Source organism: Eptatretus burgeri, chromosome 4, assembly GCF_056783735.1.
Source record: "Eptatretus burgeri isolate ZD-2024b chromosome 4, Ebu_testis_v1, whole genome shotgun sequence".
In the NCBI taxonomy this organism is placed as follows: Eukaryota; Metazoa; Chordata; class Myxini; order Myxiniformes; family Myxinidae; genus Eptatretus; species Eptatretus burgeri.
This window is the reverse complement of record NC_140964.1, coordinates 127,424,606-127,450,411: the sequence shown is the minus strand read 5'-3', so window position 1 is coordinate 127,450,411 and position 25,806 is coordinate 127,424,606. Positions and strand designations below refer to the sequence as shown.

The 25,806-nt window shown below is 43.8% G+C and overlaps 2 protein-coding genes across 3 annotated transcripts in view; one reads left to right on the top strand and one right to left on the bottom strand.

The window, feature by feature from the left end:
* Positions 1–164: 164 nt before the first annotated feature.
* On the bottom strand, positions 165–16,372 carry CDCA3 (cell division cycle associated 3). Of its 2 annotated transcripts, XM_085879992.1 has the most exons (7): positions 16,130–16,372; positions 15,895–16,048; positions 12,732–12,815; positions 6,152–6,251; positions 5,506–5,624; positions 5,271–5,413; positions 165–5,165 (listed from the first exon to the last, which is right to left on the bottom strand). In XM_085879992.1, exons 1-7 carry the CDS (start codon positions 16,265–16,267, stop codon positions 5,028–5,030), a joined length of 876 nt encoding a protein of 291 aa, XP_085736118.1. In that variant the 5' UTR covers positions 16,268–16,372; the 3' UTR covers positions 165–5,027. The 2 variants fall into 2 exon arrangements, with proteins under 2 accessions (XP_085736118.1, XP_085736119.1); XM_085879993.1 differs by lacking the exon at positions 12,732–12,815.
* Positions 16,373–18,360: 1,988 nt separating this feature from the next.
* LOC147029067 (ubiquitin carboxyl-terminal hydrolase 5-like) overlaps positions 18,361–25,806 on the top strand; it is a 76,409-nt gene continuing 68,963 nt past the window's right edge. The window contains exons 1-2 of the mRNA XM_085876575.1: positions 18,361–18,485; positions 20,776–20,901. Of these exons, the coding sequence (XP_085732701.1) occupies positions 18,378–18,485; positions 20,776–20,901 (234 nt within the window). The 5' untranslated portion in view covers positions 18,361–18,377. The remainder of the gene's footprint in view (positions 18,486–20,775; positions 20,902–25,806) is intronic.

Below are 25,806 nucleotides of genomic sequence, written 5' to 3'. Positions count from 1 at the left end.
GAAGGCGTATCCCAAGTAACCTGAAGCCACCATGTTTTTTTTGGCCTGCTCAACCATGCCTTGACTTGGAACAGGCCACAACGATTTCTTAATGATAGTTTAGTTTTTTTTCACTTTCCTCACTCGTATTGAATGCCTATTCATCATAGCTACAAATCGTTGGGTACATTGCAATGCTTATGAACACCTGGAGACGTCGGCGTTCATCGTTTTATTTCATTTCCGTACATGCGATCTCCACGAGTATCTCTTAAACCAAGGAGAATTACAAAATTTAAGCTCCACAATCCAACTTACAAGCAGTTCCGACTCCTAGAAAAGCATTCATTTGGACATATTTGACATTTCGGGCGGAGGTGTATGTTTAATATGACGGTTTGGTGATTGCTAATCGCGTTCCAAGGGAGCCGTTTCTTATCAACCGTTTCGTTGGAGTGCTTAAGCTGATTGGTTGTTCGTTTTGGTAAAAGTACCCGTGCTTTCGATAGAACACTGATGAGGCCTTTCTATGGCCTTCATTATGAATAACTGACGAACAGGTACGTTGGACTTGAGATAGTCCATCACATGGCCAGGAAATGTTCCGTTTCCTCACATACCTTATTTCATCGATTCGTTATGTGCTTAGATATCGGCGTTGCACGTTTGCAAATTGCATTGGTACTTTTATAGACCTTGTCTTCATTGCATGGCCAACAAGCCACTGGTGGCCTAAAGTGCGGCACCTGACGGGCGGCTAATACACAAATGTGAAAACACCATCATGATCCGTCACAAATGAGTGCTCCAATGCAAAGCATAAAAGTAACAACAATTTCACTATATGGCAGTATACAAACAATTATGCTTTCAGCCTAATTAACCACAACGAAGAAGAATACGTGGAGACTGGGCCGAAGAGCAGCCATTCTGTAGGTGGTGTGGCGGCTGTCACACTGATGTCTTTAATCGACAAAAGTGGCCCTCAAAAAAAAAAAAAAAATGGAAGATCACTTATTAATTACACACCACAGACAGAGGCAAACGTGATGACCTGGCAACATCAATGGCACATTCATAACTAAGGTAACACTTTTATGCTACATCCTTGACATTGAAATCACGGTGACGAAGCATGATGCTTAAAGCTCCCCTGACATGCCAAAGTACATAAATTTCATTTATATATGTCCTATAGGAGTTTTTCATCGTGATTTCAGATCTGACAGTTTTTTTTTTCACAAAACTCATTCTGTAAAATGTAAAATTAAAAAAACAAACGTCTTCGGGAACGCCCCTAACAATTCTGAAAGGGGCGTAACCCACATGACATCACGTACAGTATGTCAAAGGCTGCACGCAAATTACTCGGGTTGGTGGTCTACATGATTGTATTGGTTTTCTGTGTGTTTCCACATTTGGTTGGTCGACTCAATCGCTTCGTTCATTTCTGCTTTAAAAAAAAAAAATCAAACATTTGGTTTTGAATAATGGATGGCATGGACTTTCATTTGTCTGGTAACGACAGTGAGTATGAGAAATGAAGGATTTTGGTCTGAATCAGATGGAGAATTGTCGGATAATGTAGTCGCGGGAGGTGAAGTTCAGGCAGCTTTAAATGAAGTACGGCCTTACCAGTTCAAGCCCAAAGCAGGACAAGCAGAGAAAAATGGCGATGAAATCGAATGATGACATCGAAGGAAGACTCAGAAATAACTGGTAAGACTAAATCCTATTCGTAATTCAAGAATGTAAATTCGACTTACATACTGCTCGATATCAGAAATATTTTAGTGAGGTGACGTGAACAGCGCAGCGGACATGTTTCTCCGTGGCAAATTAATCACAACAAGGCCAGCGCATGTCATCGGCCGTATCTCTCCGTGCATAAAACGAAGCAAACTCGCTGTTCGGATACGATAAAAACTTGTGTGCAGAACAAACCTTGTGACACAATTGTCTGGAGTAGTCCGATAAATCTGACGTTCTGTTGCATTTTTATTTATTTTATTCCTACTGTCGTCATGTAGCGCCAGTAGAAAACAATGAAAAAAAAGAGAATAATAAATAAAAGCTACATCACGTCAGATTTATCGGCCGAGTCGGACGGACGACGGATTTATCAGACTAGTCTAGACCAGTGTTTCTCAACCGGGGTTCCCCGGAACCCGAGGATTCCGCAAGAGGTCGCTCGGGGTTCCGTGAGAAACACTAATGTATTTTTGAGTAGTTTTTGTTTGATTTAATATTCGTAATTTTACTATACACGTACGGCATATTGTTGGAAACTCCTTGGTTATTATAATAGAGGCTTCAACCTCTTATTTACAATTATAACAACCATAGGGAATGTATTTAACGATGGCTTTATGGCGCCAGCGTGAAACCGCCCTCACTGGTTAGTGGACGTCCTGTACGGGGCGGATTCGTGTATCATTGAGTGACTGACTCAAGTACGGGACGCATGCACGGTGTCCATCTATCTTCTCTTTACCTTTATTGCTTCAGCTTTATTTATCAAGTTACACGAGGTGTGTTTTTTTTTTATTTAAAAAGACCTTTTTTTGTGAATTAAAACCTCAGTGTGAGGTCTCAAACGAGCAATGTTTTTTTTTTTCATTGCCAATAAATTTGAGAAAAAGGGGGTCATTTTTTCCTTAAACCAGGTATCCGAAAAAAAAATATTACATTTACCACGTGAACTACAATAAAAATATAAAAGAGCTAGATATTAATAATGGTATATAATAATTTTTATGCAGGGGTTCCCTGAGACATGAAAACTATTTCAAGGGTTCCACAAGGGTAAAAAGGTTGAGAAACGCTGGTTTAGACTCTAGAGATCTCAAGTCAATCCACTCTGTGCGAGTTACTGTATGTGACGTCACGCTGCGATTCGCTGAAGTCCATTTTTTTAGGGGCGGGGCATAGCAAGTTGTGAATAGCTCCAGAAATGATCGAAATATTGCTCTAATTATCCCATTTTTGATTAAAACAACAAAAAAAAAAACAGGTGATTTCTTCACTGGGAAGGTCAAGTTAATATATATAACAAGTTTATTTTGCATGTCAGGGGACCTTTAAGTATCAAACATATTTCACGATAAACTTCACCAACCACTCTGATCTCAGGAAACAGTCTGCATGCTACAAGAACTAAACAAAGACAAGGAAGGGTTTGGTGAAGTTGTACGTTCATGCTCGCACCTTCATCCTACATGTACCGTCAACATTACATTAATTTACCAAAAATACTGCAATCACTCGTCTACAACAGTAAACCTTGGATTTTCACTTAATGGACATGAAAAAAAAATAGCTCCGCAAGGGGCTCCCTCAGCCCCTTGACGCAAACCAATTTCAAGATGGTGGCCATATTGAAAATCGCAGCACGCCCATTTTCGAAAGGAACCTTTCTACTCAACCCCAACACGCCCAGCAAAAATGGATTTAAATCAGACAAGGTGTTCTCAAAATTGACGGAAACCAATTTCAAGATGGCTGCCGTGGCAGCCACAGTGAAAATCGCAGCGTGCCCATTTTGGAAAGGAACCTTCCTCTACTAAACCCCATTATACCTCGCCAGAATAAAATCAATGTGTGAAGCCGTTCTCAAGTTATTGTCCGGAAACCAAATTCAAGATGGCTGCCCTAGCCGCCATATTGGATATCGCATCGCACTGAATACAGAAAGAAACCTTCCTCTACCCAGCCCCAACACACACTGTAAAAATGGATTTAATCGGACAAGGCGTTCTCCTCGAAATTGACGGAAACCAAAAGTTGACAGACGGCCGGACGCCCGCCGGACAACGCCTATGACGACAATACCCCTTAGCCAATTCAGGCTGAGGGGTAAAAACATCAAAAATTCACCTTGGAGACGATTCCAGGGACATTATCGAACTAGCCACTCGAGCTGGACTTTGAGGTAGATGTTGACGATGTGAATGAGCTGCTGACATTAAATGGGAATAGCTTAAATGAGGAGCTGCACAAACACAGCTAACCAAGAGGCCAAAGACAAGATACTGAACCAGAAAAATTCCTCAGCAAAATTACAAAGCGATGCCTACAGGATGTTGTTTGATGTACTCGAGCTCATCTACAATAAATGACCCTGAAATTGAGCGAAGCACAGGAGTTGAGCGAAATGTATTCAACGGTTTTGCCCCATACATGGAGCTGCTTCGCAACATGAAAAGGCTCAACAGTTGACCATCAATCATCAATGCCTTCTATGTGAATAAACATGAAGCTTCGCAGGAGGATGGGCCACAGCCTGGGCCGCCTTCCTAGGAGTAGCTGCTCCCTCTCATCTCCCACCGTTGCCAGGAAGGAGTATGTGGACAGCAGGAGCGAGGCAGCGGTGGTGCACATACGACATGGCAAGCTCCAAAATAATTGGTAAGTTTTGTTAATCAAGTCTAAATTTGATCTATAAAACGCCTTATTGTATTTTTAATCACCAAAGGAAGTAGTCGTAGTTTTGGTAGAGTAAGAATTAACACCGTCGGGAATGCATCTCCCTGGGCACAATGTTATGATGACCTCGGTATGTGGAGGGGAAGGATAAGATGATAGATATTGTCGGTGATGCAAGTGTGGGTTGAGGACGCAAAGCAGGTGGTGGTATTAATAAAGTGACAACGTATTTGCAAAACGATGCGAATCAGGACGTTCACGTACTTCATGGAACTGGCCCGTTAGTAGAGAGCTTTAAATTTGATTGTTGATGAATAAATGATTCAACAATTTTAACTTACGAAGCAGGCCACCAATTATTTATTTTGTGCATCGAACTTTATTTAAAATCTGAAGGAAACTATTGAGGATAGCGAGAAGATATAAAACATTTACATTGAAAACTCAGAAAAGTTAAAAAAAAAAAAAAATTAGCGTAGCTCTAAAACCTAGGTTACAGCAACAGAAACCAGAACCACTGTGTATTGGCTGGACAACCAAATTCCAATTGCATAAAAAAACAACAATTTGAAATTTAACACAGATGGTGATACTTGGGTCTGCCAAGGAAGATCGTTTCGTTGTTACTCTCTCTGGTTTAGATGCAGCTCAGAAAAGGGAAAACTTCCATTCTCCTTGTCTTGGCTGATGCGGTGTGGGGCAGACTTGGGACGGGCCAATGGGCTGGTGCTCTGCATGGTTGCTCGCACCATTTTGACAGCCTACAAATAAAGCAATAGGTTGGTGGCAAAGGCCAGAGCAAGAATAGTGGTCAAACAAGGATTTAAGAGAACGGTCGTGTTCAAAAAGTGATGGATGACACTCACCGCGTGTGAAGGAAGTCTGAAACTTGGGGAGTTGTCACTGGAGAGCGTTCCCAACGGAGAGCGATTGGATAGACCTGGTACCCCAGCTTTTCGGAATCTGGGCTTTGACATCTGCCCCTTGGTCGCCTGGCAGCCTCTCATATCTGTCAATGGCAGCAAAAGACATTCCGTGAAGGGTTAGGAGCGGGTGTTTTACCATTGCAATCGTGAGACCACAATCAGATGAGATACTTACCGGTCGGGTGTCCAGAGTCTGCAATGGATATTCCTGGCAGTGCTTGAGCAGCCTGTCCGGCCAGCCTTAACTCGAGGCCAAAACTCGTATCTGACCAAGACTCTGGAGACGCTGCAAAACTGGAGGGCAGAAGATGAATGCCAATAAAGTTGTGCAACCTCAAATCAGTTTGGACCCTGAAACATTAAAAAGTTTAATGCGGCACTATTAAATCTGAGGTTAAAAGATTTTGGACGTCAAACTATTCAAAGCAATAAGCTTTAATTATCTTTTAGGAGAAAAACTCCCCAACTTGGTATTTGACCTTTTAACCCACTGGGGGTGGGGGGGGGGAGGGGCAAAAATGAAACTACTCTCACAACCTCAATGATCATAACTACCATGTTTGAATATCTGCACAACCATTGAGGAGCAGATAACATGACGGACAGACAAACAGGAGCCAATTATGATTAAAAAAAAAATAATAATAATAACGGGATAATCATCACAAGTGCTTCAGGATCGATAATCCCCAGGGTGCTTTCACCCTCCAATCCACATTCGACTTTGCTGTCCAAATGCTAGAAATTAAAACATTCAGCCACAATGAATAACGGCGTGTTCACACCTTTTTGAAATTGTTGGGCAAACAAAACAAAACTACCTCTGCTCAACCTCCGGCCTTGATCCCTCAGTTTCTCCAACTGAATCGGTACATGGAAGGTAGGGAAGTGGTTCAGAAGGTTGTGGTTTCTTCACTGGACCTTTGGGAGGATTTGAGGCAGTCATGAAGTACTATACAAGGATGGCGTCAAGCTAAAACTTTCGGATGATATTACCACACGGCAAACATAGCATTTTACGTGTAGAGTATTCAAACATTCCTCAGCACATGATTGCCCAGGAAAAACTATTCAATTTATTTATTATACAAATACATCGAGTAAAAAAAAAAGGAAGACGTAGTTACACCGATTTTGATGTATGGATCGCCCATATAGGTGTTTGGGGAAGGGGGGGGGAATTCCGTTGAAATGCACATAAGAAACATGATAAATACTGGAGGGCACTCGGTAGAGTACATACCTCCACCATGGAATACCTGATCCACGAGAACACATCGGGCCAAACACATTTTTGAAATATAATGCGATACAGTACAACATCGTTTTTGGTCATATCTCTCAATGGTGAAGAATCACTTTGAGAATGAAGTAGTTTTCTTATCACTTTTAGAATTAAATAAATGTCTCTCTGAAAGGACTGTTTAGAACCCCCCCCCCCCCCAAATCTACTTTCTCAACAATCCTCTGAAAGAAGTCCTTTCATTCAAGCTTCTGGGTCTCACTATCTGCCATGATCTTTCCTGGGAAAGCCACATTTCCAACCTGGCCTCCAAAGCCAGTCACCGACTGGGAATCCTCCGTCGTACAAAGTCCTTCCTCGGTCCACCTGAGCTCCTGACCACATACAAAGCTTTCATCCGCAGCCTGATGGAGTACTGCTCTCCCCTCTGGGCTGATGTTCCCGCCTCCCACCTTTCTCTGCTTCACGCTGTGGAAACCAAGGTATTTAGAATCATTGGTATCTCCCACGATGAGGCCGAGTCTTTGGGGGTCTCACTCTCTCACTGCAGGTCGGTGGTCTTTCTGTCTTCTACAGTCTCCTCTCTGGTCTCAACCCCCCCTCCCCCCCTGCTCTGTCTGGAATATGTCCTCACCATATTTCCGCAAGGCGCTGAAGATCCGCCAACAACTCCCTTCATGAATCACTGCTCACCTTCACCCTTTCATTCCTCTTTTTTCCCACCTTTGGAATAAACTCCTTCACTCTTCAATTCCATTCTTCCCTCCAGACCTTCAAAACAGCTGTTCACCACCATCTCTGATCATCCCCATCCAAATCCTCGATCTTTTCTACCCCCGTTGATCCACCCCAAACCCACCTCCTTCAAATTCCCTGCTTCCCTTCCTGAAAGTCCCTGTAATGTCCATCTTGTACACCCCATATTCCCCCGCCCCATTCCTCTCCCTTCCACACTGTTTTGTCCTTCCCTCTCCCACCCCTCTCATCTCATGCCCCCTTTGTTGTGTGTTGTCTGTTCACTCTCATACGAGCCTCAACAATGTACAAAAATACAATTCTCGAATGCAGATCCGGATTCGGATCTTCACCAAAATCAAATCAATCCTTCCTCGTCACACACCCAACAAATCCACCAAGTTTCATCCGGATCCAGATCCATCCACAACTTTTTGACATATCCTGCACACAAACAAAGACAGAGGGGTGAAAACACAACCACCTTCACCTTCGGGGGCAGAGGTAATTAGCACAGACGGACAACCCCAAAACAATGCTTCCAGCGACTTCGTCAGCAGAGGCATAAAAAAATTGTTTACCAGTTTTGGGGGTTTTTTTTTTTACCCTGAAAAAGACCGCAGGAAATACAGTCATGTTAAAAGATTGGCCTTTAAAACCCCACTCAAATCATTCTTGTGAAGGGGGATAAACAAATACCGTTTTATGTCGGTTGATTACCTCCATCACCAAAGGTGAACGGAGGTTCTGTTTTCACCAGTCTTCTGTTCGTGAAAAGACATGTCAAACTTATGGACAGCTTTGGACGACATTTGGTGGACAGGTTGGATGTGTGAGAAGGACAAATTGATTAGATTTTGGTGAAAATCCAGATGAGTTGTTTTTTTTAATTTCCAAGTGATTCTTCACATTTGAGAGATTCAGCCAAAAACGATTATATATATATATATATATATATATATATATATATATATATATATATATATATATATATATATATATATATATATATATATATATATATACATACAGTACCAGTCAAAAGTTTGGCCACACTTACTCATTCAAGGGTTTTTCTTTTTTTTTTTACCATTTTCTACATTGTACAATAATAGTGAAGACATCAAAACTATGAAATAACACGTATGCAATTATGTAGGAACCAAAAAAAGTGTGAAACAAATCAAAGTATATTTTAGATTTTAGATTCTTCAAAGTCAGCACCCTTTGCCTTGACAGCTTTGCACACTCTTGGCATCCCATCAACCAGCTTCATGAGGTAGTCACCTGGAATGCTTTTCCAACAGTCTTGAAGGAGTTCTCACATATGCTGAGCACTTGTTGGCTGCCTTTCCTTCACTCTGCGGTCCAACTCATCCCAAACCATCTCAATTGGGTTGAGGTCGGGTGATTGTGGAGGCAGCACTCCATCACTCTCCTTCTTGGTCACATAGACTTAAACACAGCCTGGAGGTATGTTTTGGGCCATTGTCCTGTTGAAAAACAAATGATGGTCCCATTAGGCACAAACCAGATGGGACGGCGTATCGCTGCAGAATGCTGTGGTCACCATGCTGGTTTAGTGTGCCTTGAATTCTCAATAAATCGCCGACAGTGTAACCAGCAAAGCATCCTCACACCATCACACCTCCTCCTCCATGCTTCACGGTGGGAGCCACACATGCAGAGATCATCCGTTCACCTTTGTTGCGTCTCACAAAGACACGGTGGTTGGAACCAAAAATCTCAAATTTGGACTCATCAGACCAAAGGACAGATTTCCACCGGTCTAATGTCCATTCCTCGTGTTTCTTTGCCCAAGCAAGTCTCTTCTTATTATTGGTCTCCTTCAGTCGTGGTTTATTTGCAGCAATTCGACCATGAAGGCCTGATTCACGCAGTCTCCTCTGAACAGTTGATGTTGACATGCGTCTGTTACTTGAACTCGTGAAGCATTTACTTGGGCTGCATCTGAGGTGCAGTTAATTGGCGATTTCTGAGGCTGGTAACTCCAATAAACTTATCCTCTGCAGTAGAGGTAACTCTGGGTCTTCCTTTCCTGTGGCGGACCTCATGAGAGCCAGTTTCATCATAGCGATTGATGGTTTCTGCGACTGCACTTGAAGAAACTTTCAACGTTCTTGAGATTTTCCGGATTGACTGACCTTCATGTCTTAAAGTAATGTTGGACTGTCGTTTCACTTTGCTAAGTTGAGTTGTTCTTGTCATAATATGGACTACTACAGGACAGCCAAAATAATGGTCTTTTCCCAAATAGATCTATTTACTGTACACCAACCCTACCTTGTCACAACACAACTGATTGGCTCAAACACATTAAGAAGGAAAGAAATTCCACAAATCAACTTTTAACAATGCACACCTGTTAATGGAAAAGCATTCCAGGTGACTACCTCATGAAGCTGGTTGAGAGAATGCCAAGAGTGTGCAAAGCTGTCAAGGCAAAGGGTGCCGACTTTGAAGAATATGAAATATAAAATATATTTTGATTTGTTTCACACTTTTTTGTTTACTACATAATTCCATCCGTGTTATGACATAGTTTTGATGTCTTCACTATTATTCAACAATGTAGAAAATAGTAAAAATAAAGTGAAACCATTGAATGAGTTGGTGTGTCCAAACATTTGACTGGTACTGTGTACATCACGATATTTCAAAACATCGTGGACGGGTTTGGACAAAACTTGGTGGACGAGTCAGGTATGTGACGCGAACAAGCCGATTTCAATTTTGGTTCAGTTCAAGACCATTAGTGGGATACAAAATGTAAACTGTTCAGCATGGCGGAGGGTTATGTGCTCTACCGAGTGCCACTGTCGTTTGCGAAAGAGTACAATCACTGGTCGTATTTCTGTTTAAAATCTTTATTCCTGTCAATACAACACATTTCAATTTAAACACTTATTTCCCAATCATTCGATCGCCGCATCAGTCAAAAAGTCAATGCCAAACAGACGAGGAAATGTGCACCGTAACATTACCATCTTCCAGCGCTAAAAATGGAGTACAGGAGCTTCTTTTAGTCCTGTACCAAAAGTTCGTTTGCTTCCGATTTTAAAAAGGAACACCTAACTAGTTACTAAATCCTGACAGCACAGCAGTTCTGCTGCATGGGTCCACTCCTGGTGATACCGATGCTGAAACGTCATTTACATTGACCCCGGCTCCTGCTCACGGGGCAGATAATGGAATCGGTGGTTACCTTTAGCCCTGGACCTACGGAAGTTCCAAGAAATTCTGAAGCATGGTTCTTACTTGAATCCCCCAGTATTCAGGTGGGGAACATATACTTTCTCTCCCATAAACCACAAGAGCCTGAAAGGTTCCAGGCTCGCAGGCCATACTGACGAGCAGTTGGTGAAACATCTGAAAAACTTTAAAAAAGCAAGGCTCTTGGATTCGAATGATCAAGATATTTGGTCTGATATGGCTATGGTCATTGATCATTTTCGGTATCCTCGCTCCAGTGAAGAATTTGCAGAAAAAAAAAAATTCAATCAAAAGGCTGGGAAAACACTCAAATGGTGGACAACCCAACATGGTAGACCGTCTCAAATTCAGAAAGACCATCACGAGGCTCGTCGACAGACGCTTCAAAACGCACGGCCAAGTCGGTTCCTAAACTCTGCAAACTTCTGTTTGTGCGACACAAATTTCATCTCTTGCAGTTGCGATTCCCGTGAGCAGCGTCGACGGTACGTGGTGGCAGTCGGCAAACCTTATGCAAACAAGAACAGGAAGTAGTCTCCTCAAAACCACCAGTTGGACGAGATTGTTCCGATTTCCAATGAGGGGCCTCATCTTACAGAATTCAATTTTTAAATCCTGTTGTTGAAGAGCAGAGAAAGACGAAGTTGAAGTGCATCTTTCAAGTAACGGACACTCGAACCAGCCACGATAGTCCTTCAAATGCAAATGCTTAGTACATCCATCAGTCAGTCCCCATGCATTTATTTAATAATTCCGGTTGTTGTTGTTGCTTTATAATTTAATGAGAATTCATTGAAGAGCGATTTTGAAATTGTGAAAAACACGTTACAGATGAACTCACGTGTGGGGATGCCGTAGCCATTTGAGTTATTCAAGTTTTGTAGCAAATTTATCGGTAACGTACACGTTACCGATAAAAGTTCTGCTCGATTCTCCTTCTTTGTCAAATGACCTTTTACAGGCTGTTTGTGGATATTATTAAACAGCAACAGAGTAGCTCTTTAATAACCAGAATGGCACTTGGTGGAGCGCGTACTTCCACCAAGGTGAACAGTTTAGGTTTTGTAATCCCACCGACAGGCCAGAGCTGTATCCTGACCCGAATCAAAATCTAATCGGCTTCTTCTTTTCATCTACCCCAACTCATCCACCTCGTTGTCATAACTCGTCCTCAACTTTGATAGATTGTGTTGTATATTGTTTTTGGCTCCATCTCTCGCCGGTGACGAATCACTTAAAAATTCCGGCCACAACTTTTTGAGATATCCTGTTCAGACAGATGAACGGGCGAAAACATAACCTCTGCCCACCGAATAGCTGGTGGTGGTGGTCGTATGGTAGCTTAGCTGCCGGGGTAGCTATCATTTCTTGAAGCGTGACTGTCGCTGCTGCAGTGCCCCTCTACCAGTACACACTGGAACTGGTACTCATTTCGCCGACCTCGGAAGGATGACAGGCCGAGTCAACCCCCTGGTGTATTAATTCAGCGGCCGACAGGGCTTGAACTCAGGACCCTAGGATCCCAAGCCGCCACCCTAACCACTAAGCCAACACCAGGCTGACTAGCTGAAGGATAGATGAGATGAATAATGGATACCATATGAATGACTATTTCAAGACGTCAAAACTGGAGAAACCTTGGTGTTGTGATCGACGACGGACTTGACTCTAATCAAGACATATCCAATGCTAATCGGATGCTCGGGGTCATCAATGGGTCATTGTCACACCGAACAAGAGGAAAATCTGCCAACGGCCACATCCAGAGTTATGGAGACGTACTCTGGCTCTGCAGGTTCAAGATGGATGGAGGTGGGATCGAGAGTACACACAGACGAGCAACAAGCGCGATCGCTGAACTGCGTGCCCTGTGTTTCGAACAGACTCAAAACTCTCAATGTACACTCAGTCGAGTCAACACAGGGGGTCACGTGATCATTGTGTTCACCACACGGTACATGGAGATCTTCGAGTTCCTTGGAGCAGTTGAGGCTAAACATGTCGGTGTGCTCGAAAGTTGCTTGGTCAGACATTGGTGGAGCCAAAGGTTCTTGACCAAGTGATTGATGTAAGAGGAGCAGGAGTAGTTTTTAACGATAGTCTTACTCGACCGTGGTATCTGTGAAGGAGATTAAAAAAAATGCTCCGCATTAAAGATACGACTTATTGGGAAACGTTTCCCCAATTACCTGGAGAATCAGTTTCCGACGCGCTCGGATCAACCGGCGTAACGAACGTCTCGAGCTTCATCTGCGCCATGGTATTCACCTCAGCTGCAAGGAAGAGGCAGAAAAAAAATAAACTAGAGTAATTTGACTGCGCGCAGTCGACGGGTATGCCTCCGCTCTCCCGCACAAACACTTGAGTATTGACATATTTGACCCTTGACCTTTATCATATCTGGCCCAAAATCTAATCACTAAATTGCCCTGTCTGACTTTACCTTTGTACCAAGTTTGATGAAATTCTGTCCAATATTTGTTGAGTTAGGGTATAAACACTGAAATTTCAGAGCTTGACCTTTGACCCTTACCACATGTGGCCCAAAATCTAATCACTTAATTGCCCTGTCTTACTTTACCTTTTCATCAAGTTTGATGAAATTCTGTTCAATATTTGAGTTCGGGTGTAAGCAGTAAAATTCCAGACTTTGACCTTAACCTTTGACCTTTATCACATGTGGCCCAAAATCTAATCACTTAATTGCCCTGTGTTACTTTACCTTTTCATCAAGTTTGATGAAATTCTGTCCAATATTTCTTGAGTTAGGGTGTAAACAGTAAAATTCCAGACTTTGACCTTAACCTTTGACCTTTATCACATGTGGCCCAAAATCTAATCACTTAATTTCCCTGTGTTACTTTACCTTTTCACCAAGTTTGATGAAATTCTGTCCAATATTTCTTGAGTTCGGGTGTAAACAGTAAAATTCCAGAATTTGACCTTTGACCCTTGACCTTTATCACATGTGGCCCAAAATCTAATCACTTAATTGCCCTGTGTTACTTTACCTTTTCACCAAGTTTGATGAAATTCTGTCCAATATTTCTTGAGTTAGGGTGTAAACAGTAAAATTCCAGACTTTGACCTTAACCTTTGACCTTTATCACATGTGGCCCAAAATCTAATCACTAAATTGCCCTGTGTTACTTTACCTTTTCACCAAGTTTGATGAAATTCTGTCCAATATTTCTTGAGTTCGGGTGTAAACAGTAAAGTTCCAGACTTTGACCTTAACCTTTGACCTTTATCACATGTGGCCCAAAATCTAATCACTAAATTGCCCTGTGTTACTTTACCTTTTCATCAAGTTTGGTGAAATTCTGTCCAATATTTCTTGAGTTCGGGTGTAAACAGTAAAATTCCAGACTTTGACCTTAACCTTTGACCTTTATCACATGTGGCCCAAAATCTAATCACTTAATTTCCCTGTGTTACTTTACCTTTTCACCAAGTTTGATGAAATTCTGTCCAATATTTCTTGAGTTCGGGTGTAAACAGTAAAATTCCAGAATTTGACCTTTGACCCTTGACCTTTATCACATGTGGCCCAAAATCTAATCACTTAATTGCCCTGTGTTACTTTACCTTTTCACCAAGTTTGATGAAATTCTGTCCAATATTTCTTGAGTTAGGGTGTAAACAGTAAAATTCCAGACTTTGACCTTAACCTTTGACCTTTATCACATGTGGCCCAAAATCTAATCACTTAATTTCCCTGTGTTACTTTACCTTTTCACCAAGTTTGATGAAATTCTGTCCAATATTTCTTGAGTTCGGGTGTAAACAGTAAAATTCCAGACTTTGACCTTAACCTTTGACCTTTATCACATGTGGCCCAAAATCTAATCACTAAATTGCCCTGTGTTACTTTACCTTTTCATCAAGTTTGATGAAATTCTGTCCAATATTTCTTGAGTTCGGGTGTAAACAGTAAAGTTCCAGACTTTGACCTTAACCTTTGACCTTTATCACATGTGGCCCAAAATCTAATCACTAAATTTCCCTGTCTTACTTTACCTTTTCATCAAGTTTGATGAAATTCTGTCCAATATTTCTTGAGTTCGGGTGTAAACAGTAAAATTCCAGACTTTGACCTTAACCTTTGACCTTTATCACATGTGGCCCAAAATCTAATCACTAAATTTCCCTGTCTTACTTTACCTTTTCACCAAGTTTGATGAAATTCTGTCCAATATTTCTTGAGTTCGGGTGTAAACAGTAAAATTCCAGACTTTGACCTTAACCTTTGACCTTTATCACATGTGGCCCAAAATCTAATCACTTAATTGCCCTGTGTTACTTTACCTTTTCATCAAGTTTGATGAAATTCTGTCCAATATTTCTTGAGTTCGGGTGTAAACAGTAAAATTCCAGACTTTGACCTTAACCTTTGACCTTTATCACATGTGGCCCAAAATCTAATCACTTAATTTCCCTGTGTTACTTTACCTTTTCACCAAGTTTGATGAAATTCTGTCCAATATTTCTTGAGTTCGGGTGTAAACAGTAAAATTCCAGACTTTGACCTTAACCTTTGACCTTTATCACATGTGGCCCAAAATCTAATCACTAAATTGCCCTGTGTTACTTTACCTTTTCATCAAGTTTGATGAAATTCTGTCCAATATTTCTTGAGTTCGGGTGTAAACAGTAAAATTCCAGACTTTGACCTTAACCTTTGACCTTTATCACATGTGGCCCAAAATCTAATCACTAAATTTCCCTGTCTTACTTTACCTTTTCATCAAGTTTGATGAAATTCTGTCCAATATTTCTTGAGTTCGGGTGTAAACAGTAAAATTCCAGACTTTGACCTTAACCTTTGACCTTTATCACATGTGGCCCAAAATCTAATCACTTAATTGCCCTGTGTTACTTTACCTTTTCATCAAGTTTGATGAAATTCTGTCCAATATTTCTTGAGTTCGGGTGTAAACAGTAAAATTCCAGACTTTGACCTTAACCTTTGACCTTTATCACATGTGGCCCAAAATCTAATCACTAAATTTCCCTGTCTTACTTTACCTTTTCATCAAGTTTGATGAAATTCTGTCCAATATTTCTTGAGTTCGGGTGTAAACAGTAAAATTCCAGACTTTGACCTTAACCTTTGACCTTTACCACATGTGGCCCAAAATCTAATCACTAAATTTCCCTGTCTTACTTTACCTTTTCACCAAGTTTGACGAAATTTTACAATTTCCTTCTTGAGTTCGGGTGTAAACGAAAATCCGGACAGACGAACGGACAGACGGACGGACGGACAACACGGAAACATGAGCGGATTAAGTAGTGGTGGTGGTAGTAGTGGTAGTGGTAGCCGGAGCCCGAGCCCGAGCCGGCACTGACCGGACACGGAGAGCGGCGTGCGGTCCACTCCAAGCGACGGAGATCGAGGGTCGTCCAGGTTCACCGTCGGGCTGTAACTCGCCGCCTCACCGACCGTCCGCGTCTTCGAATCGGCCAAACCGACTCGGCTGGAGGGAGAAACGGCGGCACCGACCTGAGGTCGGGGAGCGGGGACACTGTGATCAGAGCGGGTCCCTCGGGCTCGGTCGAGAGAACGTGACGCGAGAAGGAATACCTGTATCGGGGTCCGATCGATGGTGCTGGAAGGCGAGCGGGGATCAGCGAGCTCTTTGAATCCTCGATGTGTCGTCCAAGAGGGACACGATTCATCGTACGGACAATCGGCCACGTCCTGACTGGCCGTCAGCCCCATGGCGCCGAGAACTCGCAAACGCCGTCAGTTTGAACCGACCACGTCGTCCAACAGATATCGAGTAGTTAAATCGGGCGGTAAAAATACGCAGTAAAATTAACTACGATTGGTTACTTTTCAATTAGTTGAACCAATAAGAATCGCTCCTGAGTTCACGTGACCTGATCGCTGCAAGATGAGTTCCCATTGGTCGATCCATCCACCAAATACGTCATCGAACTCGTTCAAAACTGAAAGTCGTCGGATCGGATCAGGCGAAGAATGACACGTTAAAGTATCGTCAATAAATGTTAAAGGTTCACTGAACAGGGTATTCTATTACATCCCATAATTCGTCCCACAACCTGGAACTTTCTCCGGATTTGTACTTCGAAATATAAGGCTTTTGCCTTTCAGGACATAATTCCACTCAGACACTCACTGTGGTGGTTTTTAGTGTGTGTTTGAAGTTTGAACGTTCATCATGAATTCAGCACTCAACATCGTCACTCGCAGTCAGACCCTCCGAAGACCCCTGAACGTGGGTACCGGGACCAAGTGTTATCCGATATCGAATAAAAACTTCACCAGCAGTTTAATAACAATCATACAAACAAATAAACAAACAAAGCACGCTGTTTACATATTATATGTGGGTAAAAGTGTATATGTGTGGGGAAAAGTGAGTATATGTGGTTAAAAGTGGACATATATGGGTAAAAGTGGTTATAAGTGGGTAAAAGTGGGTATATATGGGTAAAAGTGGGTATGTGTTTGTAAAAGTGGGTATATGTGGGTATGTGTGGGTATATGTGGGTATGTGTTTGTAAAAGTGGGTATATGTGGATAAAAGTGGGTATATGTGGATAAAAGTGGGTATGTGTGGATTAAAGTGGGTATGTGTGGGTAAAAGTGGGTATGTGTTGATAAAAGTGGGTATGTGTGGGTAAAAGTGGGTATGTGTGGGTAAAAGTGGATATGTGTGGGTAAAAGTGGATATGTATGGGTAAAAGTGTAGAAATGTGGGTAAAAGTGGGTATGTGTTGGTAAAAGTGGGTATGTGTGGGTAAAAGTGGGTATGTGTTGGTAAAAGTGGGTATGTGTGCGTAAAAGTGGGTATGTGTTGGTAAAAGTGGGTATGTGTGGGTAAAAGTGGGTATGTGTGGGTAAAAGTGGGCATGTGTGGGTAAAAGTGGATATGTATGGGTAAAAGTGTAGAAATGTGGGTAAAAGTGGGTATGTGTTGGTAAAAGTGGGTAGGTGTGAGTAAAAGTGGGTATGTGTTGGTAAAAGTGGGTATGTGTGCGTAAAAGTGGGTATGTGTTGGTAAAAGTGGGTATGTGTGGGTAAAAGTGGGTATGTGTGGGTAAAAGTGGGTATGTGTGGGTAAAAGTGGGTATGTGTGGGTAAAAGTGGATATGTGTGGGTAAAAGTGGGTATGTGTGGGTAAAAGTGGGTATGTGTGGGTATAAGTAGGTATGTGTGGGTAAAAGTGGGTATGTGTGGGTAAAAGTGGGTATGTGTGGGTAAAAGTGGGTATGTGTGGGTAAAAGTGGGTATGTGTGGGTAAAAGTGGATATGTGTGTGTAAAAGTGGGTATGTGTGGGTAAAAGTGGGTATGTGTGGGTATAAGTAGGTATGTGTGGGTAAAAGTGGGTATGTGTGGGTAAAAGTGGGTATGTGTGGGTATAAGTGGGTATAAGTGGGTATATGTGGGTATGTGTTTGTAAAAGTGGGTATATGTGGGTAAAAGTGGGTACATGTGGGTGTGTAGGTATAAGTGGGTATATGTGGGTAAAAGTGGGTACATGTGGGTATAATTGGGTATATGTGGGTAAAAGTGGGTATGTAAGATTCAACATATTATGGCAGGATTTATATCATGAAAATATTGCAAGAACATTGTTGTTGTATTTCCGAACAAATACCAATGAAAAATATACCGTTGTTCCTCCTTTTTCATTGGTCATGATAAATTGCATTGTTCTCCTGACATCTCATGAGAAGAGAAGGGAAATATTAAAACATGTGACGTTTGTTTATCCAAAACAGACAAGTTAAAATTCCCTTTAACAACCAACGAGGACGAAACACGATTCATCCCACCGGAAGTTCCGTAAATACGTCAAAGATGGCGGACGCAGCGGACCTTTTGCTGTCTTGCGTTGCAATGGTTCGGGCTCCCGGCGCCGGGGACAAAGTGTACAAGGATGAATGTGTTTACTCGTTCGACACGCCGGTACGTGGCCCGTTTATCGGATGAGTGGTTAAAAATGAAACATTTCTCCTTCAGGAACCGCCCGATTCGATTTAACCGTCGGGATTCATTTTGAATGGGCGTTCGATGGTGAGAAAGCCGCTGTGTTGTCCTACCGTCCCCAGCCGGGATCTTTCTCGAGCCGTTGTTGGTGTTTTCCTGGATTATCGGCTTTATCGGGGGTATTTTTTTCGCTTTGGGGCGGGATCTCAAAAAGAAGGGGCTCTCTGATGTGTTGCCAGCAGGGGGTGTTGCATCATGGAGCACGGAGTCTTTTGGGTGATGTAAATCCGACTGTCCTGTCTGCGAGGTGGACGTTTTAAGATGTTTCATAATTTCGAAGCGGTGACGTAAATAAATAATTCCTTGTCCTACGAGAGTGTGATACTGACCCCCCCCCCCCCAGCTCACCTCTTCAGGACCATTGCTGTGTAACTGTTCCTGGAGTTCCCACTCAATGCTTTGCAATCATTGTTGATGATGTTCAGTTGATGTTGTGGGGTTTGTTTCTACGATTGGTGCCCCCATTTTTTAATAGCACTACAACCCCTTTGGGGCACTACAACTACCATTGAGGTTATTTGTTTGTTTGTTTATTTGTTTATTTCCTGCACTCCCAATCTCCGAGCTGTATATCGGAGCCCGCTGGGATTTTCGGAATGAAATTTTGCTTCAATAATGAGTTTTTATTTATTTATTTATTTATTTTTAATCTTGACCTAATTTTCAAGGTCAGAGCCAAATTATAGACATTTTAACTTTTCTACTTTTTTTTTTTTTCACCAAAATTTGAATCGGGTTTAACCAATCACACCGAAATTGCCCTCCCGAGATAGCTTCGAGCAAGCCGCATTTACGCTTCGTAATGTACATCATACCCCTCCAGGTTAAAGGTCAAGGTCAAATGATTGTCTGAAATTTATTTATTCATATTTGTCATCGCTCAATTTTGCCAATCCATCCATCCATTGAGACCATACTCTGTGTGGCGTATCAGTGCTGCCTAAGTCTCCTTGGCTATTAGACACAATCCTGGATGGGTTGCCACTCCGACACAGGATACTAACAAGCTGGCACTCGTTGTGCCGATCTCGGAAGGATGACGGGCAGAGTCAACCCCACTTGGTATAAATTCAACAGCCAAGTGGGATTTGAACTCGGGGTCCTCGGATTGCACGCCCACCGCCCTAACCATTAGGCCAACACCAGGGACATTTTCCCAATGCGGAATCTCAAAGACCGCTTGGCATTCCAAGATGCTCTTGCATCATCGTGAACCTGCACTGATGTTGTGCACCTGATATTTGATTCGTGTTCTTGACCTATTTTGGGGGGATTTTGACGTAATTAACAAAAAAAAACACCTTTTTGATCATAACTTGAATAATTGTCCTCTGGTGGTGGTCGTATGGCAGCTTAGCTGCCGGGGTCGCTATCACTTCTTGAAGCGCGACTGTGTCACTGATGCGTGCCCCCCTTCCAGTACACACACTGGAACTGGTACTCATTTCTCCGACCTCGGAAGGATGACAGGCTGAGTCAACCCCCTGGTGTATTAATTCAGCGGCCGACGGGGCTTGAACTCAGGACCCTAGGATCCCAAGCCGCCACCCTAACCACTGAGCCAACACCAGGCTCATTGTCCTCTGATTTTCATGATGTTGAGTTTTATGGCTAGAATGTAGATGGGGACACATTTTCTTAATTTGCACTTGTTACCTAAATGTTGAAGGTCAAGGTCATGTGGTGGTCCAAACAAAAAAATGGCCATCATTGAATCGCGTGCCAACGGTAAGTCATGGGTGATCATCAAGGATAAGCCGGGGGAGGCTGGCCCTTGTTGATCACTTTGTGATCGCGGATAATATAGTTTGTGATTGCAGTTTTACCAAGGAACTCGTACTCAGGAGAATGCGTTATTAATAGTAATCTCAGGCTCATGGAAGATTAAGAGTAATTAAATATTAATAGTAATCTCAGGCACATTGGGAAACATCAATGTACTTTTGCATTCATTGCAAGGATGTTGGTAGACAAGAGATGAACACCTGTATTACAAACAAACCTTCCTCTATGTATGTGCCTGTATCTTGTTTTTCAGCAAGAGGATGAATATGTTTGTCACCCTTTTAGTGTTAAATGTGTACTGATTTTGGTTGAAAGGTGATGCATTAACCTTTGACTTCCCAAGTACTCTTCTTTTTGTGTGAGTAAATTCTTCTTCTTTGAAAATTTTTTTTAATCCCCCTCCTTCATCCATTGCACCATGCAGGAGTCACTCAGCGGTTTGTACGTCTGCTTGCGTACTTTTCTTGGTTTCGGAAGGGACCATGTGGAGAGATTTCATTCGCGCACCGGACAGCGTGTCTTCCTGCACATTAAACGCACACGCAAGCAGGTAATTTTAGCTTGATTGGTGTCCTTTTTAAAATTTCTATTTTTATTTTGTAATATTATTGTTATTGTTTTTTTTTTTAAGTGGCATCTTCGTCATACATTGCAAATCAGGTAAGGAAAAAAAAGCATTTGTTGTTCAATTTGTACACGAGTTGCAGATAATAATTTGGATTGAGTAGGAGTTCATTACCTTATTTGATGGCCAGAAGGGAGATTTATTCCACAAAAGATTAATTTGTTCTGTTTCAACACACTCGTTCAAAATTTGCCACAGAGGTGCCGACCGCCAAGTTGATAAACTTGGACTCGCAGACAGACACGCCCACACACAGAGACAGACGGACAGAAAATTGCACGTGCACACACAGAGATGAACAAACAGTGATACTCACATGCACACAGAGAGACAGACAGGTGGACGCACATACGGCGGGGCGGATGAGGTTTTTGGAGATATCTTGTTGTGGGCCGGGGGTCGCTTGCGAGGAAAGGCCGCCAGGTGGAGCAGTAGAGCCGTCTCTCACCGAACACCCGGAATTGCAGGTCGTAACCTTCGGCCAACTCCGAAGGTCACGGGTCAATTAAGGACCGTGCTCGCCAATTCTCTGACGGCGTGGGCTAGGGTTAATAGCCAAATGTCAATATACCTAAGTACCCACGTCGTCAAATTACTGGGGAAATCACACCCTCAACGGACTCTGTCAAACCGGGTCGCTCTCGCGACCTCGGTCCAGTGTAACCGAGCGGAATTACCAAAGTCCGTCGGTCCAAACGACAACTTGCAGCCCAATCGGCTTACTGGTTCTCAAGCACGAACCGTGCTGGGTCAATACTAGAAAGCACAACAACGAGCTGGTACATTGAACAATTGGGGGTTTATTTATAATGGGGCAAGGGAGCACAAAGAGCAGAGTTAAAACAGAATATGAGAAATGCAATTTATATACAAACAAACAGCAATTTCTACTTCAGGACGGGGCCCACGGACACACACACACACACACATACACACACATACACACACATACACACACATACATACACACACATACACACACATACACACACACACACACATACACACACACACACACACACACACACACACACACACACACACCCGAAAGAAATGGACCCTGCCGGGTTTTTATTGGACCCTCCAGCCGAGGAGGATAGGTCAGCTGGGGAGTCAGGTCTGGCCGGGTCCCTGTCCACCTCGTACGGTCACACCAGATTCCAACCCACCACGGTGGGACTTCGAACCCATGACCCGGAATCCACCGAGCCCATGATCCTGCTGCTCGACCACCACCACCATGAAGACCCCGCAAAAAACCGCAGACCACGACCTCTGACGACGACGACTCTAACGACACACACCAAGAGCAATGGCCACGATGTCTGCTCTACTCTCCTCTTGACAACGACTCTACTCTTCTCTTTTGCGAGGTCCGAGGGATTTCTTCCCCTAGCCACTCACTTCCTGATTGGACGGTTGCGTCACGCGATTTGCCGACCGTCCCTCATTGGACAGGCCCACAGTAGGCGGGACAACTCCCACCATTCTGGGTGGAGTCCCGATCTGAGGCGATGAGCCTCCTGATTGGAGGAGGTCCGGTGGAAGGAGGGAACCTCACCCCCTGTACGTGATACGTTGCATGTGGGCAATGGTGCGAAGAATGAAGGATTGATTGGAGATGTGAATCTGGTCACCTGGTCGCTAGGGGCCTTCAATTTTCGGGCATACCCCATTTGTCAGGGGCGCTGCGAGTAAACTATTCCATATATCACAAAAACGGGAATATATTTGGTAGAGCATCACCTGTAGATGATGCATGCCAAATTTCATAAGCCTACGTGGGATAATGGCTTTCGGAATTGATTTCGCATGAACGGTACCGATTTTGAAGGTTTTTCGGCTGTTGCTGGGGAACCAAAGCGTCCCGAGCAACCATCACAATTTCCAAAGCACTAGGTCATAAAATGTACCTACCACCCGAGTTTGGTCAAAATCGGCCCTGGTTTACTACCAATTATGCTGATGACAAACGAACAAATAAACAGACAGAATTACTGACAATAAGGGTCACCTATTTCGGCGACCCAACATATTGTTACGTTTGAGGGGGGGTATGCATTCCAAGGGTAATTAGGATGTTTAATTAGGTATGCCATGCTGTTCGAGTGTACCAGGATCTCGATGTAATAAGTAGTAATAATTGTAATAATAATTGTAATAATTCAGTGGTGATAAGTTGTCTAGTAAATGTCCATTTCTTCAAGGGGGAAATGATAATTGTCACGTAATTAGATAGGGATACGGGATAGGGTAAGTGTGTCTGCGTAAACCCCTTTTAGTAGTCCCTGGAGGCTTGCCGTGACGTCACAGGACAGTGCTGCGGATGGCTCCGCCCCGTGATCACGATTGGCGGAAGGCGACGGTGCAGGGCCAATAAAACGGCTCGATTGGAAGTGACGAGGACGGGAGGATAAAAAGGTTCTGTTCGGGGTCGAAAAAAGAAGAGGAAGAAGATCGGTACAGAAAACCGTTTTGGTGGAGGTTGTTGTGCTGGGAGCGTGCTGTGTTGTTGGGCTGATTTGATCCTGGTTTTCATCGTGTCTCGAGGCCTTCCTGTGCCTCGTGCCTCACCTTGGTTGGCTCTGGGGTTCTGCTGGCTCGGAGTACGGGGTCGAACGGCAGGCGGACCTGCCTCCCTCTCCTGCTCGCAACTTGGCGCCAGAACTGGTACCCTGGCGGCTGTGAGCGGACTTGGGCCAGGACCAGGAGGTCGACAGCACCACGGTTTCTCCTGCCCCCCTGACGAGCGCAACGCCAGCTCGTCCGGCGCCAATCCAGGGACTGTTGCGTCCGCACCACGGGCCAGCCTGACCACCAGGTCCAGCTACGTTGTGTGTGTGTGTGTGTGTGTGCGTGTGTGTGCGTGTGTGTGTGTGTGTGTGTGTGTGTGTGTGTGTGTGTGTGTGTGTGTGTGTGTGTGTGTGTGTGTGTGTGTGTGTGTGTGTGTGTGTGTGTGTACCTGGCACCTTAGAGGGTTTGAGATTTGTATATTCATTGGAATTGTCTGTGTTTTCACCACGCCCGAACCCACACCACCATCCCGTCGAATCGCCCCGGATCCCTCTTCTTGCCGAGTCTTGTTATTTCTGGTTAGAGAAATAAACGTTATCAACTCGGTGAAAAGCGACTCGTGCCACCTTCCTCGTCCCGTTTGCGGTAGAGCGATTAGAACCGCCATCTTTGGGTTACAAATAAATAAACCGCCTCCATAGTTTCGGCTCATTCTACGTTGGCGGGACTGTTCAAGTCCCGTGGACGTCACATTGGTGTCAGGGTGTTGGATGTTCGAACCCCTCTAAATTATATTCGGTATCGGGAGAATATACCAGAACTGAAATCTCGCCACGGATTGGAATATAAAATTACTACAGAAAAGCGCGGGAAAATTTTGGCGGGATTTTTCAAATTAAATTTAATTGGCGGCAAACGGGACTTCTGCACCATGGCGGATGTGCAGATGTTTGAGGAGGAAGGCCACGTGTCTGGCAGCGAGTCGGGGGAAGAAGGGAGAGACGGGGGTCGGATTGGAACCTCCCCCATTCCGAGCGTGGACCGTGCTTCATTGCCCGTAATGGAGCCGGCAGCGCCGGAAACCGGCGCGATGTCGATCCAGACAATGTTGGAACGTTTAATAGGGGACATGACGGCACAAATAGCAAATCAATTCGTGGCACAGAGGGCAGAAATGACGGCACAGAGGGCAGAAATGACAGATCAATTGGGGGTAATGGGGGTACAGTTGGGTGCACGGATTGATTTAATGAGGGATGAATTGGGGGAAAAGATGGAGAAAATGAAAACTGAGATGCAGGAGTGTGTGGATGTTAAATTGGGGGAAATACAAAGTAAATTCGAGGATAGATTGGAGGAAACAAAGATAGAAATTACATTGGAGGGGGAAAATATACGAAAAAGATTGGTAGATAAAATTGATGCAACGAACATTCGGGTTGATAAAGTGGATGAAAGCCTGGAACGTCATCGTGCCTGTGTGGATGCTCGTATGCAGCTGCAAGTTGAAGAGTGGGGAGAGCTGAGGAAGCAAGGGATGAATTTGGCGGAAGAGGTAAAAGGATTGGAGGCTCGTTTGGACGAACAAGACAAAATTATGAGCCAAGATGAAGTCTTGGATAAAGGCCTGGTAGAGCCGTCTTTTGTAAGTAGAGTGTCTGGGTTGGTTGAGGAGCAGCTACAAACTCGCGACGGAGCCTTGGAGGAGGTTGTGCGGGCCCAGAAGATCCTGCGGGAAGAGGTGAATCGGTCCATTCAACGTTTGAAACAGGAGGCAAAATTGACCCATGAGACCCTCACCACAAAACATCTTTGGCCACAGTGGGCTCCGAAATTGGATACGCAGCCACAAGGGTGTTTGATCCCTGGGCTGGATTCGGACAAGGGAGAAACTGGGAAGGGGGCCACCGGGAAAGTGATCCCCCTGGTAAATTTCGGGTCAGGGAGCGTTGAAGCTTTTCTGACGCAATTTGAGTGTATTTCCCGACTAAACGGGTGGAATGAGCGGGAACATACAGGGAATTTGGTGGCAACGTTGCGGGGACCAGCCGCAGATGTGTTAAACGTGATCGCGGAGGGGATGTTGACCAGCTCCCACATTTGCGAGGCGTTGAGCCGTCGGTTTGGGTTTGCAGCGAACTGTGATCTGGTGCGGGCCCAGCTCCAGCATCGCAGATTAAAGTCGGGCGAGACAGTGCAGGAGCTGGCACAGGACATTTACCAATCAGTTAGGATCGCGTATCGGGACCTAACAGTGGAGGCGTGGGACAGACTGGCACTAGAGAAATTTTTAGCTGCTCTTCCTGACCCTGAGGT

Excerpts from the sequence above, each read along its gene's own strand:
- CDCA3 (XM_085879992.1), bottom strand. The coding sequence starts at position 16,267 with ATGGGGCTGACGGCCAGTCAGGACGTGGCCGATTGTCCGTACGATGAA. Across the intron at positions 16,049-16,129 it reads TCGATCGGACCCCGATACAG|GTCGGTGCCGCCGTTTCTCC; the intron begins GTATTCCTTCTC and ends CCCCGACCTCAG. Across the intron at positions 5,414-5,505 it reads AGACTCTGGACACCCGACCG|ATATGAGAGGCTGCCAGGCG; the intron begins GTAAGTATCTCA and ends TGCCATTGACAG.